This window comes from Camelus dromedarius, chromosome 33, assembly GCF_036321535.1.
Source record: "Camelus dromedarius isolate mCamDro1 chromosome 33, mCamDro1.pat, whole genome shotgun sequence".
NCBI lineage: Eukaryota > Metazoa > Chordata > Mammalia > Artiodactyla > Camelidae > Camelus > Camelus dromedarius.
Genome location: NC_087468.1, coordinates 9,688,740 through 9,704,301, shown reverse-complemented (window position 1 = coordinate 9,704,301; position 15,562 = coordinate 9,688,740). Strand labels below are relative to the sequence as shown.

The 15,562-nt window shown below is 46.2% G+C and overlaps 1 protein-coding gene across 6 annotated transcripts in view; it reads right to left on the bottom strand.

The window, feature by feature from the left end:
- AFF3 (ALF transcription elongation factor 3) overlaps positions 1–15,562 on the bottom strand; it is a 493,384-nt gene that overhangs the window by 69,024 nt on the left and 408,798 nt on the right. For all 6 annotated transcript variants that reach the window (XR_010378788.1, XR_010378787.1, XM_064481854.1 and 3 more), the window contains one exon: positions 5,363–5,549. Coding sequence is in view for 4 of the 6 variants with exons in the window: in XM_064481854.1 (XP_064337924.1) it covers positions 5,363–5,549 (187 nt within the window). In the remaining 2 variants the exon portion in view is untranslated. The remainder of the gene's footprint in view (positions 1–5,362; positions 5,550–15,562) is intronic.

Genomic DNA, 15,562 nt, shown 5'->3' with positions numbered 1-15,562 from the left:
AGTGACATTTCAGTCGGGGCCAGCATGGGAATCCTAGGCCCTTCCCCTGGGGCTGTGAGGATGGAGAGATTTCCCCTGGGATAAAGTATGGGAGGGGAATCCCTGGTGACCCTGGTAAGGAGTCTAGACTTGGACTTGACTTTCTGCTTTGTTTGCTTGCATGCCACCCAAAGGACCAGGGCTCCGGAGCAAGAGGCAAGAGAAGAAATGATAAATCTTTTTTTGCGCCTCTGAGTTGTCATAGGTAAAGTCTGACCTGGCTTTAATTTGGCTTCTCCAGACAAAGGGATCAAATGGAACATGCAGAGCACACCTGGTCCATCCTGCAATAGTGATGCAACAGGGGAAGGGGGACACAGAGCCACTCCTCTGCCCAGGGGATGCTTTCGCCTGCTCTGAGACTAGGGGACACTCTAGCCTGCCCTGAGACTAGCTGAGTGTGGCTGAGGGCTAATCTGGTGGCAAACACATTGATGGCTTCTGAGGTTGTCTCCTCCACACTCTCATTTCTCTCATGATGTGTCCACTAGCAGGTCAGTGGCTTATGTGTGTCAGCCTCCCCAGACAAATGGGGCCCAGTGATAGGCCTTGAAGAAAGGGACACATGCTGGGGCAGGGGACACACATTTGTGGCAGAGCCTGCCACTCTCACAGGCCCCACCACCGTGTCTGATGCTAGCTCACCCTTGTCCCCACCGTCCTGGGCCTCCCCCGCCTCACATCTCTCCTGCGTAAGAACACAGACGCCTGCCTAGAGCCAAAACACAGCAGCTCACGGGCAGACTCTCACTAAAACTTCCCGCAGGGAGCCTTAACAGTGAAGAGAGAATTTAATAAATTGGGTTTGGGCCCACTGCCCGATGTGCTTTAGGGCCATTTTTCCTGTGTTTCACAGCTGAAGAATCAGGCTGAAGCCCCCATTTTCAACACATCACTAAATCACATTCCTTTTCTCAGGAATCTACAATGACCCCCTCTTCCTGCCTCCTAAACGAAATCCAGACGGCTCAGGCATCCATTACCTTGCAAGCATCTTTTCACTGCCAGACACCTACAACGTGCTCCCACTTTGTATGGATCATCTAATTTAATCCATATAGAAAAGAGATGTTATCACCGGTAATTTGTCTATGAGGCTCAGAGAGGTTAAGTGGCTTGTCCAACGTCACAGAGCTGCCAGGCACCACCGAGATGCCCCACAAATTTGTCTAGGCTTGAAGCCCAGCCTCTTTCCACTGCTGCTCCGCCTAATCTCTCATTACTCTCCGGTGTGGCCTCGTGAAAGGGGACCTCCCTTTTTGTTTGTTTGCTTTCTTTTTTCTTTTTCTTTTCTTTTTTTTGAGAAATGTCAGTCTTCAACCTAAGATGACAGAATTAGAACTGATTTTTGGAGAAAACACCACTAATGCTCCAAATTGTACCTGTTATTATCTTTCTGTGGCCTATTCTGCATTGTCCTATGATCCTTAACTGTGCCGTCTGGATGCCCGCATCTGTTTCATGGATCTGTGTCTCGTCTCTTCAATGAAGCCAAACACTGCTTGTTCGTCTCACTCGCAGGCCCCAGAACGATCAGGGGCCAGCTTGCTGTGACCGCTGCTACCGAGGACGAGGGGCAATGAGCTGACACTCCATTTGTCTCGCTTATCCCTCACCACAGCCTCACAGGTGAGGCAGCGCAGGCTTACCTGCCCTTTGGAGGATGAAACAACGGGGGCCGGGGAGGCTTAAACAGCCAAGAGTTAGGGGGCAGGAGAGAAGGGCGGCCTCAGGGCTCGGGGCTCGTTCCCTGGCCCACTGCTGGCGGTGGTCCGCTTCCTGAGCTGTCTGGCGGGCTTCTGCCTGGTGCTTCTGTCGGTTCGCTGGCCTACGGCTTTGCCTTTCCAGCCACGACTCTCCTTCCTGCCTCACGCACGAGCCCCCCACTGCATCCTTTGCTCAGTGCCCACTTCATCTGTATCCCTGCAGCCTCCCTCACGCCCACTGCCGTGTGCCCGTGAGACGCCTAGTGAAGGAGAAGCTGGCTGAATCAAAGAATCACTTGCATCGTGTGTCTGCTGATTTTTCAAGAACGATCTAGGGCAGCATTTTCCAAAAATGTGCTTTTAGTTCATCTACCCCCTGAAGAAAGGTTTCCACGGTCAAATAAATTTGGGAAACGCCACAGTGGAGAACACTGTTGATGTGAGCGATATTAAGAGCTGAGTGATGCTGGAGGGTCACGACATGTGTTAAACCTCCTTTTTCCTGGCAGATCTCAAAATCACGTGACCAGGCTCTTTTTTTTGTCCCTCTGGTACCTTTTAGTTGGGGGCCATCGGTCTAAGGAGCTCTGTATGCTGTGTAAACATGCTAGCTGAGCGGCAAGAAGCTCTCCCCCATGGCACTCTGGCATGAAAGGATGGACCAGGCCAAGAAAGAAGGTACAACTCAAATGAAAAAAAATTAGGCCGAGGACAAGCTGGCAATCGTCGGGCCACATAGAGGGGATATGCAGTGGTGGAGGTCCTGTTAGAGCACCTCTTCCCTGCCAGCTGCGGACACGGGGTGACACTGTGGCGATGCATGTAAAAGACAGCCGTGTTCTACAACCACAGCCACGAACGAGAGCTCAGATGAAGCTCAGGAGAGCCGAGCAGGTGCCTTGGAACATCGTGAGCGCCTCTGTCTGCTGTCACGTTGGGATGGTGCCAGTTAGAGGAAAGGGTGGGGGCAGAAATGCTTTGCTCCAAAGCAGTGCAAATGGGTCTGCACAGGGGGATGCGAGCTGCATGGCTCTGAAGAGCTGGATGGCCGTGTGGGGTTCAGGAAAATGAGTCTCATTGCTCTCTGTAAGGTGACCTGGGCCAACATGGTCAGAGCAAAACAGAGACACCCTGGAGGGTCAGCTGGATAATGTGTCCTCTCTTTGTGACTTTCTGCAAACGTACTTTATTTCTGGAGGGTGTGTGTCTGTATTAATGTTGGGGAAAATGTTTAAGGAAAACTTATTTTTATTCCAACGAATACCTTCCTTTCCAGCAGAGGGAAGTCACGTGCTGTGTGCACCATCCCTTACCCCTTCTGGTCTCCCTCTGCATAGAGAAGCCAGGAGGTGAAAACTATGCGTGGTCTCAGGCAACTTCAACTTCAACCCTCTCCTTCTTAGCTAGGGGCCTCTGATGGCTGCTGGAAGATGTGACAAGCGCTTCCTTTTATCCCCAAGATGCTCAAGGCTCTGTAATTATCTCAGTGACATTCAGAAAGAAAGAATCTGCTTAAAGCCTTTTATAACTGTACTTCTCGGAGGCTGGGTTTCCGCCTCTTCTAGGAACTCCAGAAGTCACGTTTCAGTGTGCAAATAAAACTCAACATTCCTGAATTTAACCTTCAAAGTCACAAAGAAGCGCTTGGGCTTAGGGCGGGAGGAGGAGTAGCAGTCAAAGGCCCTAACCCTTTGGATCCACCGCCACTGTCCCCCTTGGCTCTTGAGATGTCTCTGGAACCCAGTTCTTTCTACTAAATATTCTGGAGTTTTTAAACAAATTAGAGCATACAGCTGGCTCTGAAGAAGGCTGGTTAACTCTGTTTTATTTAACTGCTGTATTTTTTGTTTGTTTGTTTCAAATTATTCAAGTTGGAACATCAGCTCTATGAAGACAGGGACCTGTTCTGTCAAAGCACTGCCATCTCCCAGAGCCAAGCGTCGCATCTGGGGCAGAGGCTCAAGAAATGTTTGTCGAATGAAACTGAATGAGGGAATGAATGGATGGAGGGATGAAATTACGGAGAAGGAATAATAATTTAGTTCCTGGGAAAAGTCAGGGTTATATCAACATATGGCTTTTATAGGTTAATGTTGCTAAGGGCCTGAGAGAGAGAGAGAGAGAGAGAGAGAGAATGAATTATGGGGGTGAGGAGTGAGCCCCATGGAAAGGAGAGGAAAACACAGGAGAGATGGAGACGAATTATTTCAGGAGGAACGGGGAGCTCTTGGAGCCAAGCAGAAAGGGCTGAAGAAGAAACAAGGACCGTGGGGAAAGAATGACAACTTCCCTAGTTTCTCGATTCTCCTGCAAAAAGTCTCAGCCTCCTGGGAGGAGACCGGAAAGGAGAAAACCTGAATTTAAGAGCCACTCTAGGAACTTGGGATAAAGTCGCAAGTGCTTCCAGGTGTGATCACGTGCACGGGTGTGACACGTCCTAAGACGCAGGTACACAAGCAGGAAACGTGCGTCTTGCTGGCCCGCAGACGCGCCCCGCCTCCCCTCCTCCCAGCCACGGTTTGCATAAGTGGGTTCGGTTTCATTTCAGAGCCTACTTAGAAATTGGAGCCCCAAAGTGGTACAGAGGGTTGTAGGTAAAAAATTAAATACTATGATCCACAGTAATGTCAAAATCTTAAAATTTTTTTTTTTAATTTTTAAAATTTTGGGGGTGGGGAGGTAATTAGGTTTATTTGTTTAAATGGATGTACTGGCTATGGAACCCAGGACCTTGCACATGCTAAGCACGTGCTCTACCGAGCTACACCCTCCCCACCACATCAAATTCTCATACACACAAGAAGTGTATTTTATTCCTTCTATAGAAATCAAAGCCTACCCTTGCTTATGGATCCAGGGACTTGAGAAGTTTGCTCTCAGCCCTCTCTCAAGAATCCATGCTCTGAATTACTATTTAATTTTCCCCTTTCCCCTTTAAAGTAGAGAGGGCAATGGTTTTTATTGGTATCTTACAATATTTTTATATGAGGCTCCTAAATCTCCACACAGATACTCTGCTATAAAAGGTTTCATTGTTATTTGTACGTTGATGCTAATTTTTCTTTTTATATTTTCACAAAGAAAACACAGTGAAGAAGGTTTTATTAATATTTGTAGCCCTTGTTCTTCTGATCCGTGACAAACTGCAAAGAGGTAATAGTCTAACCGTGTCTAATCCACAGAACTCCTTTCCCTGTGATTTACGGGCGTTCACACTTCCCAGGTGGGGAGCTGCCCCGTCTGGTTACTGCCTCGGCTGACCCTCAGGGAGACCCGACCCACAGGCTCCAGTCAGTGATGTTTACAGCATACTTGGAAAGTTCTGGAAGTCAAGATCAAGATTTTTGGACAATAAAAGACGACGTTTCTGTAGTTCAAAGGAAGCTTTGCAATTAGGAGAACGGCGAGGAGGGAGGGGGTAGGAGAAATGGGCCCCAACAAACCCTGGCAGGCTGCCAGGGGGTGGTGGGCTAGAGGGGTCACAGCTCACAGGCGAGTGTCACAGCAGGGAGGCCGGGGGAGCGGGAGGTGTGGGAAGCACGACTCGGAGGAGGATTTACTGCACACCCGGGGGAGAAGGGGGCCGGGGAGGCACCCAGAGGCCCGCGCGCTCTTACCTCGGGGCTGGAGTAGTGGGGGGGCTTGCTGCCCTCACTCTCGCTGGAACTGCTCTCGGTCTCCGAGTCGGACCCCGAGCTGCTCTCCGAGTCGCTGGAGGAGCTGCTCCCGCTGCTGCTGCTGCCGCTGCTGCTACCCTTGCTGGAAGGCACGGAGGCCCTGCCGCTGGCCTGCTGGGCCCCGGCGCTGCCAGCCCGCGAGGCCCCGGGAAGGAAAGGGGAGGAGAGCCAAGTGAGCAAACACGGACACACCACGACCGAGCTGTCGTTCAGCCGAAGGAGAGGAGGCAGCACACAGCCTGCATGGCTGTCAGCTCACCTGGACCTCGCAGAGCCATCGCCAAGGTCAAAGCAGCCCAATGGTTAAGAAAAAGTACACAGAAAGATACAGCTGGAGGGAAAGTGGGTGCCACTCGGGCACCAGTTCTTTGTATGCCCGTTTGAGAAGGGACGGTGGGGTGATTTCAGAAGGCCTGTTTCTACTTTGTGGCTGTTTCTGAGGCTGGCTTTTCAAGAGCATCCCCGATTCCAATCATCTACCCAAACGAACGGAAATCCAAAATGCCTGAAACATTTTGTGGAGAATGAAATGGTCCATTTGCTTTGCTTTAGGAAGTGGGCCACGAGGAAGTGCACACTGTCCTGCTCTGTGCTTTCACAGCCTGCCGGAAGGTTCCAGAAACCACGGGACCCACAGTTAGGCTTGCTTCCCACCTCTTCTTGCCCTTAGAGTTGAATGCTGTCATCTTTACAGGCCAGCTTCTGCATAAACAGTCATTTTCCTTTGAGCTCTTTATTAAAGAACTGAAGCTCCATCACTCACACATTTTTTAATACATTCTAGACTTTAACATTCAACTCCAGTACACTGGCTTCTAGCAATACCATTCCAAATTATACTTGAGGTTCACATCCATGCTGAAACTTGCCAGAAAGTTACGCAGTCCAATTCTATACACAAAGAGAACAGGAAAAATGGGACACGTCTAAGGGCAATTAACTCACCCTAAAAATCCAAACAATACACATCCACCCAAAACAGTGAGCCAAAAAGAAAGTTTCGGTACTCACGTCCTAGTCAACATCTTCCAAGTCCTTTATTAACTGCATTGAAACACACCTGACTCTGTTCTTTGGCGGTCAAACTCGAAACCCAGAAAATGCACCGATCGCCTTTTTTTTTAACGTCGAGTCAGCAGGTCCTGGCTGGCCCCTTCCCGTTGTGACCACTGCTTCAACAGGACTGGATACAAGTGAAGGCCAGGGGCCGGGGGAGAGTTTATGGCCTCAAGTGCAAAGCAACCAGGACAAGGTAAAGGGCCCTTTTCACCCGCCCCTTCAATCTTTGACAAATGCTTTGCCCAAGGACAGAGCCTCATAAATCCTCAGTGTGGGGGCGGGGGAGGGGGGTTGGTTACAACTCATTGGAACCTGGCTTCTCCCAGAAGAATGATAAGACAAGAAGCTATCTTGCAGGGTATACCTGAAAATAAAAGCACCTTTTTGAACTGCAAGTTCAGGGAAAAATAGGGTTGGAACATAACCTTCCCTAGTGGTTTTGATTTCTTCCGCCAATGTCACGGTCCATCCCTACTGTCTGACAAACCTCCTCAACGTCAGACAACACCTGCACCTTTATGCCTGGCCGGCACTGTGACGGCTCCCTTTCCAGCCTGCTGTTTCCTCTGGTGTTGAGTGGGGAACTCTGGATCCTTAGATGGGCTGGGAAGGGAAGGTCAGGGATCCAAGAGTTGTAATATTTCTCTCGTCCCTTATGAACTAAAGTCCATCTTTTCCTATTGGCTGAGTGGAAATTATCAATGGAGTCATTTAAAAAAAGGGGGGGGCTATTGGATTCTGACTGAACATGAACGTCTGGGATCTAGGTTACTTGTTTGTCAGCACGGCCTCCAAACACGGGGAAAATTCCAACAAACAAACGAAAACACACCAAAACCCAAACAAACACAAACCAAAACGCCAAACAACACATGGTGGAGAAAGTCTCCCAGGCATGCTCTGGAATGACATTTGCTGAAGACTGGGAAATTCAGATAAATAAAGAGCATTTTGATTGGTTTCATACGACGGTCAAAGGCTTTGATCACCGAGCGGTACATTCTCTGGCTTTAATTCAAACAGCAAAGGACACGGGTTGTGGGGGCTGCGTGCACCTGGGGGCTGTGTTTGCAGCAGAAGCTGCGACGTGCGCGGAGTTCCCGGGGCTTGCGTGACAAAGTGGCGGTCTTCTGAAAAGCGGCACTTTCATTTCGGGGAAAATGTCCATTAAACAGTGCCCGAGCTGCCTTCCTTCCATGACGGCTGTCCTACAGGGACAGACACACCAGCCCAAGGAGACAGGATCTCTGATCTGATTGGCAGGAAAGCCTCATACTTTTACGTTTTCCTTCCTTAAATTAGGAAATTCACTTCAGATGACAGTTTTACTGGCGTAACTATTATTTGTTTTTGAAACGGTTGAGAGAGCCAAGAATTTTAGGTTTTTTTTTCACGCTCTGCCTTTAAGGGCCGTGTGGCTCTTGGTGACTCTGGGGCCAGGACGGAACCCATTCGCATTTCAATGGTCCGAGCAGAGACGAGACCGTGTCCCGGGAAACAATCCATGTCCAGGATGGGGGACAGGCTGGCCTGAAGGGCTCTGGTGGCTCCAGTTGTGGGATGGAGTTAACCACCCCTCCCTCCACAAAGCCTGCTCCATTAACTACCCTTCTTATGGGTCTTTGGGGGACAGCTGGTCATTCTGGGCTCAGCATGATACCCACTCTTGCCGTGCGTGCGGGCAGGTGCTTTGGCTCAGCAGCTCGGGTGGCAGAGTAAAGAAGCCGGGGATGCTTGTCCCTGCAGAAGCACCAAGCGCAGAATGGGCTCAGTTAAGCCAGGCTCTTTGGAATCATGGAATCAAGAAGATGGAAAAAAACACACTGGACAGACCTCCCTGGAAGAAGACTTTACTCTATGTATTTTAAACTGCAAACTGAAAAAGGTTTTTTTTTCTTTTTTAATGGAGGGACTGGAGATGGACCCCCAGGACTTCGTGCATGCTAAGCACATGCCCTACCACGGAGCTACACCCATCTTTCTGAAAATTTTATTTAGTGTGCCAACCAGCTGTCATGTTTCCATACCGAAGACATTAACACTTTTTGAAACTTAATTTAACAAGTAACTTTTTATTTTCTGAAATGATAACAAGAATTGATTGACGTGATGAGACAGCACTGGACAATTTTTAGGAACAGTTTCTGTACCCTCTGCCATTTCAGCAACATGGTGCCACCAAGTCTGTGAACATGAAAACGTGATTGAGATCATGGAATGAAAGTCTCTGTGTCCCCAAACTTAGCACCGTGCCTGGGACACAATAGGTGTTCACATGCGATTACCAAATGAAAAAAATCCATAGAAGAAAAATCTATCACTCGGTTAATGAGTTGAAGAAAAAAAGATTTAGCCTTTCAAAAAGGTTACAATTTCTCTTTTCTATTGAAAAAAACCCTTAAGGGGATTTCAGCACCTCTTGGACTTTCCCAATTTCAACACCTCTTCCTTTCAGAGGCTCTGTCTTTAAACGTGCTCTACATTTCATCTGCTATATAATTTAAGCCCAGTTCTCTCTTGGATGGCTTATTTACTTTTTGTATCATGATTTGATTTTGTGAAATATTTTGCTGATTTTGTGAGTGGTCGAGGCCAAATACACTTTTGAGAGAGACCCAGCTTTATTCTAAATGAGCTGTTTGCTCTGTCCCTTCCTTTGGCTGCAGTGATGTGTGCTTTTCTGAACCTGGCCTGGGTTGAGTTTGAATACAGACAGTAAAAGAGAAGATCTGGAACCAAAATGACAAATCCTGGATCTCACAGTCATGGGTGCTCCTGCCAAGTGTACTGTGGGGCCTGGATACATGTCCAAAGTTGTCCACAAGCTCTGAGCTAACAAGGAACTTGGAGGCAGGCTCTGTGCCTGGTTGGCACTGTGTGGACGGCTGTGATGCCCAGCACAGGGCCTCTGCATCCTGCAGACTGAATCCACTGGGATGGACCAAATAACATTTTAGAAGAAGTTACAGCTCTTTCTCACTCAGCACTCCGTATGAACTCAACAAATGCTTGACTTCTAAACCATAATTGGTGCCCTGGCAATGGTACTCTTTGATTGATGGCATCTTCATCGCTATTCATTGATCTCAAACTATAACCACATTATGAGACGTGAAAACGGACAAGCTGGCCCAAGGAAGGTCACTGTTGCTGGAATTATCTTCCAAAATACAAAACTGATAGGACGGTGGGTCTTGTACTAAAATCTTTTGTGTGCTCTGTAATACCTCCAGGAACACCTCTTCCATCCAGCATGGCTTTTGAAGCTCCCCATGGTCTGGCCTCAGTCAGCCCTCCAGTGATACCTCAATGGTTCCTTCACTAAAGCTCGGCCATAATAAACATCTCATTGTTTGGACAATCTAGGTGCCTCTGCACGTGCTATTTTCTGTGCCAGAAAGCCCTTCCTTCTCCTCGTTACCTCCAACTTGCTCTCTGGGACTGAGACGCAACCTGTTCTGTAAAGTGTTTCTCAATGCCCCCAGGCACAGCTGATGTTTTCCCCTGAGCCCCTTAGCACACCATCCATTTTTCTTTTGTAGCTGTTATCATGTTAAGGGTAGGAAGTATCTACTTTGCCCTGTATCCCCAGAGCTGCAGAGGATACGGCACAGTCAACAAATACTGATTGAAAGAATAAAAGAAAAATAATAAGTCAGTGTATATGATTATACTGTGAAATAGCCTATGCGATGTTCTTACATTCACATGTGTAGTTTTTCTGTTGCCTCGGGGTTGCCGAAGATTTCGTAAAATGGATAACTTTAGAAAGCTACCACTGACGTTACCGGTTGAAAATCCGAAACCTACAAGCCAGGCAAGGAGCATAAATGAGTGAAATGTCCAGGTACAAGAACAGCGAATGCCTAACACATGATGATAAATGAGAGTGGACCCTTGGCTCCCCAGCAGGGAAGTGTTAAGCTGGAAAGCAGATCTCTGCCACGTGGAAATGAAAGCCCCACACTACCAAATCCTTCCCTTTCTTTCAGAGGAGGCCCCACATCCTGAACTTTATATCCGATCTCCTGATTTTAACATGCTAGTAACTAATTTGAGAATTTTTAACACTGAAAAGTTTCATTCTATTTCAGCAATGAGATGCTTCTACAGGTCAGGTAAGGTCCGTGGGACGCCCCTAGTCTAATGTCCTGTTCTTACACTTCCTGAAAGATGAAGATGGTCCCACTGAAAAGAGACACAGAGAGACCACCACCAGGAGTTTCACCTCTCTCAGGGATTCAGATTAGCGGGGACAAACAAGAGGTTAGCCAAACGTATGTACTCTCTCAGCCCACTTATTTAAACATTTAAATCATCTTTTTGAAATAATTACAGACTCATCCAAAGTTACAAAAACAGCAGAGCTGTCCCATGTAATCCTTACCCAGCACTCCCACAGCTACATCTTACGTAAGTATACTGTAATATCAAAGCCAGAAAATGGACAGTCGTACAAGGTGCGTATCATTCTGTCATTTTATCACACTTGTAGATTCATGTAACCACCACCACGATCAAGATAGAGAACTGCTCTGTCAGCACAAGGATCTCCCTCATGATACACCTTTGGAATCAAAATTACTTCCCAGTCCCTCACCATCCTTCACCCCTGGGAACCACAAATCTGTTTTTCATCCATAAAATTTTGTCATTTTAAGAATGTTATATAAATGGCATCATACAGTATGAATCCTTTTTAAAGTGAGATTTATTGAGATATAATTTAAATATCACAGTGTAGATCCTTCTGAGCTGGGCTATTTTTCAGTCCACATAATGCCTTGAGATCCATCCAAGCTGTTGGGTATATCAATAGCTTGTAACTTGTGATTAATTCTGTGGTATGGCTGTTTAACCATTCATCCATAATTCAGCCACTCATCCACTGAGGGACATTGCAGTTGTTTCTGGGTTTTGGCCATTACAAACAAGGCTGCTATGAACATTTGTCTATGAGTTTTTGTGAGCATGTATGTGTTCATTTCTCTGGGGCGAATGCCAAGGAGTATGATTTCTGGGTTGTATTATAAGCATATGTTTAGGTTTTTTTTTTCAAAAAAACCTGCCAAACTATGTTATCAATTTTTGGTTCACATATTTTACAGCTGTGTCGTTTGGTGCCTGCAACACTTACGAATGGTATGTCTTCGTGATGGTTTGACTCTTTTGTCATTATGTAATGTCCCTCGTAATTTTCTTTGCTATTAAGTCTACTTTATTTGATAGTAATATAGTCACTCTGGCTTTCCTTTTTTTAAATCAGTTTTCATGGTGTATTTTTTTCATTCTTTTGCTTTGAACCTACTTGTATCATTATATTTGAATTGAGTTTCTTGTAGACAACCTTTGGTTGGATTATGTTTTTTTTTTAATCCTCTCTGCCAATCTCTGTCTTTTATTGGTAAATAGAGGCCTTTTACATTTAATATGATTATTGATATGGTTAGAGCTTAAATCTGCCATTTTAGTTTTTGTTTACTGTTTGATTTCTCTGTTTTCCTGTTTCTTAAAACATATTTTAGAATTAAATTTTGATTTATGTAGAGTGTTTTTTAATTTAAAGGTGAGAAGAAAGGGGCAGCAAACTAGCAGGGAGTAGGGACTGGCTTGGGGAAAGGATTCAGGTCACGAGGAAGACTTATTCAGCACGGTGCGTACCCTGAGGTCTCTGAAACCTGCTGGTCTTGATGGAGGATAAAAGTCAACAGAACCTGCCATATTTAGCAGGAAACTCAGTCACATAGGAAGTCTGTAAACTTGGACATCAATTATGCCCCATATTCCACTGATGATGCCACTGTAGCACACGGAATCCTCTCTGTTACAAACCAAAGAGTCCAGAAATCCTTCCGATCAGCCAATTGGGCCATTTACATAGTTCTATCACGGAGTGAAGAACTAATGCCCCAATTCCAATTTTCTGAAAAGCTTTGGAACACGAGGCTTGATTGTCAATTTCAGACACCAGAGAGTGCAGATGTCACCTCATGGGGCACTTGTGATTTTCTGGATTTCTATCCTTTATGGCACAAATGTCATAGATGACAGTAAGTGATTAATTTTAAACCATCTGTCTGATGCTCTGCTCCCCGAGTTTAGATGGGGGCCATGGTTTGAGGAGTCTGCTTGAAAAGCACCAGAACATCCTTTTAGGACTCCCTAGTTTATAGCATTATTGCCTGACTAATGGTATTTGCTAAGAAGTATAAATTCTTTAGTTCTGGGGTCAGCCTTGCTTTTGGATTTATCAGATACTCTCTTCTGGGATGGGTGAAGAATATTCTCTTCCAGATGAACCAAGACAGACAAAGTTATTGCCTGTAATTCTGAGTTACATTTGGAACAAAGTTCTACTTTCGGCTGAATAAAGACCCCATGTGACCCAAGCAAAGAGGAAGACATTGCACAAATAAAGGAAAAAATACAATAATGTACAGATATTCATTGGTTCCCAAATATTCCTGGACTTGATATTTTTTGTTTCTAAATTAACATTTAATGAATTTTTTAAAATAAAGGCCCATCAGAGAACATTCCCCTATCCAGCTATTTTCTCTAGACTGAAGGCTTTGACTGGGTGGAACCCTCTGGTACCTTCTTCAGATGGAAGTGGTCCTAGGGGGCGGGGACAGGTCTGCATGGATCCCTAGGAAGCAGGGAAACACCTGCACATCTCGTCTGTGTGATGGACAGGATTTAAGCTGGGAGCCCTGATGGGTCAGGGTCTTGGAGGATGTTCAGCTTGCCCCCTTGTGGAATGCGTCTCTGAAAACCCTGCACTGGTTTGGCCAGGCTGTCTCTGCACCACACAGCTAAGCAAGACCAGTGTGAGCTGCATTTCCATCCCAACCCTGGGCACTGTTTGAGAGGCTGTGCCAAGAAGCAGCTGCCTTCCGGTGATGCACACCTGCTTCCCTATCCATCAGGTGGGTGGTCCCACCAGTGATGCTGAGTCGAAAAGTCCTCCCTGGCTGAGACAGCATTTCAAAGCAGGGAATTCAGCATCCTTCACTTGACAATTGGGACGGAAGCTGCAAGGTGGCGACGACTCTGGAGGGCCTGGCTGAACTGCCAGAAAGCTAGCACAGCGGCTCCCCGGGCAGCGAGCCCACACATGGGCGAGGGGAAGGTCCTCTGGCTGGGAGCGTGCGGGGACAGGGTGTGTGAAATGCAACAGAACTGGTCCCTGAGAGACCGAGTGAGCCGGATGCCGGATGCGGACAACACACCCCAGCTGCCACCCCAGATGAACGACCTCCGCGGTGTCATGTGACCTGCTCACAAGACAAGGTCAGCTCTCTGACTCCCTCAGCGTGTTTGTCCCTGACCCTGCAGCTGTTGGATGTGGACACGGAGCCTCCCTATTCCATCAATCTCTTTTAAGCCACCTGGTCTACAATCAAATGCTGAGAGATTCTGGGCTATCCATAATTTCATGTTACCTTGAGCATCCATCTCACCCTGCCCTTGGGGGTGGCTGGGTCAGGGACCACTTCTAAAATTAAGTCACATTGTAGGGCCAGGTGAGACCTATTGCACCCTACTGAGTTCCACGCCTCGGGGTGACAGTCCTGGAAGAAAGAGGTTCCACTGGGAGGGGCACTCTTCACCATCAAGCAAACTGAGTATTTTAAAGCAATAACCAACCCATTAGAGATCCTGCCACCATGTTCTTAAATTTACTTATATATACTTTCAGTTCAAGGAGGCCTTTAGACAGCGCCTTCATGGGAACTCTATAATCCACTTGGTAATAAAAATTTATCTGAACTCCTTGACTTTTTTTTTTTAACAGTTTCATTGAGATATAATTTGCATGCCACACAACTCACGCATTTAAAATCTATAATTCAGTGTGTTTTAATATATTCCCAGGGTTATATAACCGTCATCACAATCTAATTGTAGAATATTTTTATCCCCTTGAAAAGAAATCCTTTATCCATCAGTAGTTAATCACAATTTCCTCCACCCCAAGCTCCCCTGCTCCTAAGCAACCACTGATCTACTTTCTGTTACTATGAGTTTGCCTGTTCTAGACATTTCATATCAATGGAAGCATACGGCACGTGGTCTTCTGTGACTGGCTCCTTTCAGCTGGCGTAATGTTTTTAAGGCTTAGCCACAATGCAGCATGTATTAGCACAATCTCATGGTTGGACAGTTTTCCATTGCATGGATAGGTCATGTTTTATCTATTCATTCATCAGTGGATGAACAATGAGTTCTCATTTTTGGGTTACGATGAATACGTACATTCGTGTACAAGTCTGGTGTGAGCATACATTTTCATTTCTCTCAGATAGGTACCTACATGTGGAATGGCTGGGTCCTCAATCTTTCAAAGAACGGTCAGATTGCTTTCCAAAGCAGTTGTACCATTTTGCCTTCCTGCCAGGAGTGCATGAGAGAGTTCTAATTTCTCCACACGCTCGGGCTCACCAACACTTGTTATCGGCTGTCTCTTTGCCTCTAGCCATAGTGGTGGGCGTGAAGTGGGAGCTCACTGCGACTCTGATTTGCATTTGCCTAATAATGAACAGCTTTTCATGTGCTTGTTGGCCATGTGTATGTCTTCTTTGGACAACGTCTATTTAAATCATTTGTCCTTAAAATTTTTTTTTTTGTTGTTGTTGTTGAGTGGTAACAGTTCTTTATGTAATCTGGATAAAAGTCCCTTATACAATTTGAAAATATTTTCTCCCTGTGTGTGAGCTATCTTTTCCCTTTGTGGATGGTATTGTTTGCTGCAAAAACACTTCTAATTTTGTCGTCCAATTAATCCATTTTTTTGTCCTTACTTGACTACTTTTATAGTAACAGACTCTTGAATTTGTATGGTACTTGAAAATTTTTCAAAGTTTTTTTCTTTTCAAGTCCCTCCTCTGAGTCTCACAATAAACCTATAAAATAGGAGAGTCAGGTATCATATGTCCACTTCACAGAAGGCAAAGCAGAGAGGTTAAATGACTTACTTAAGTTACTGGAGGAGAGAATCTGAAACCCAGATCTTGGGCTCCTAACGCTAACTTGTATTTTCTCAGGAGCCAGACTTTTCCAGCAAGTGGGGTAAATGAT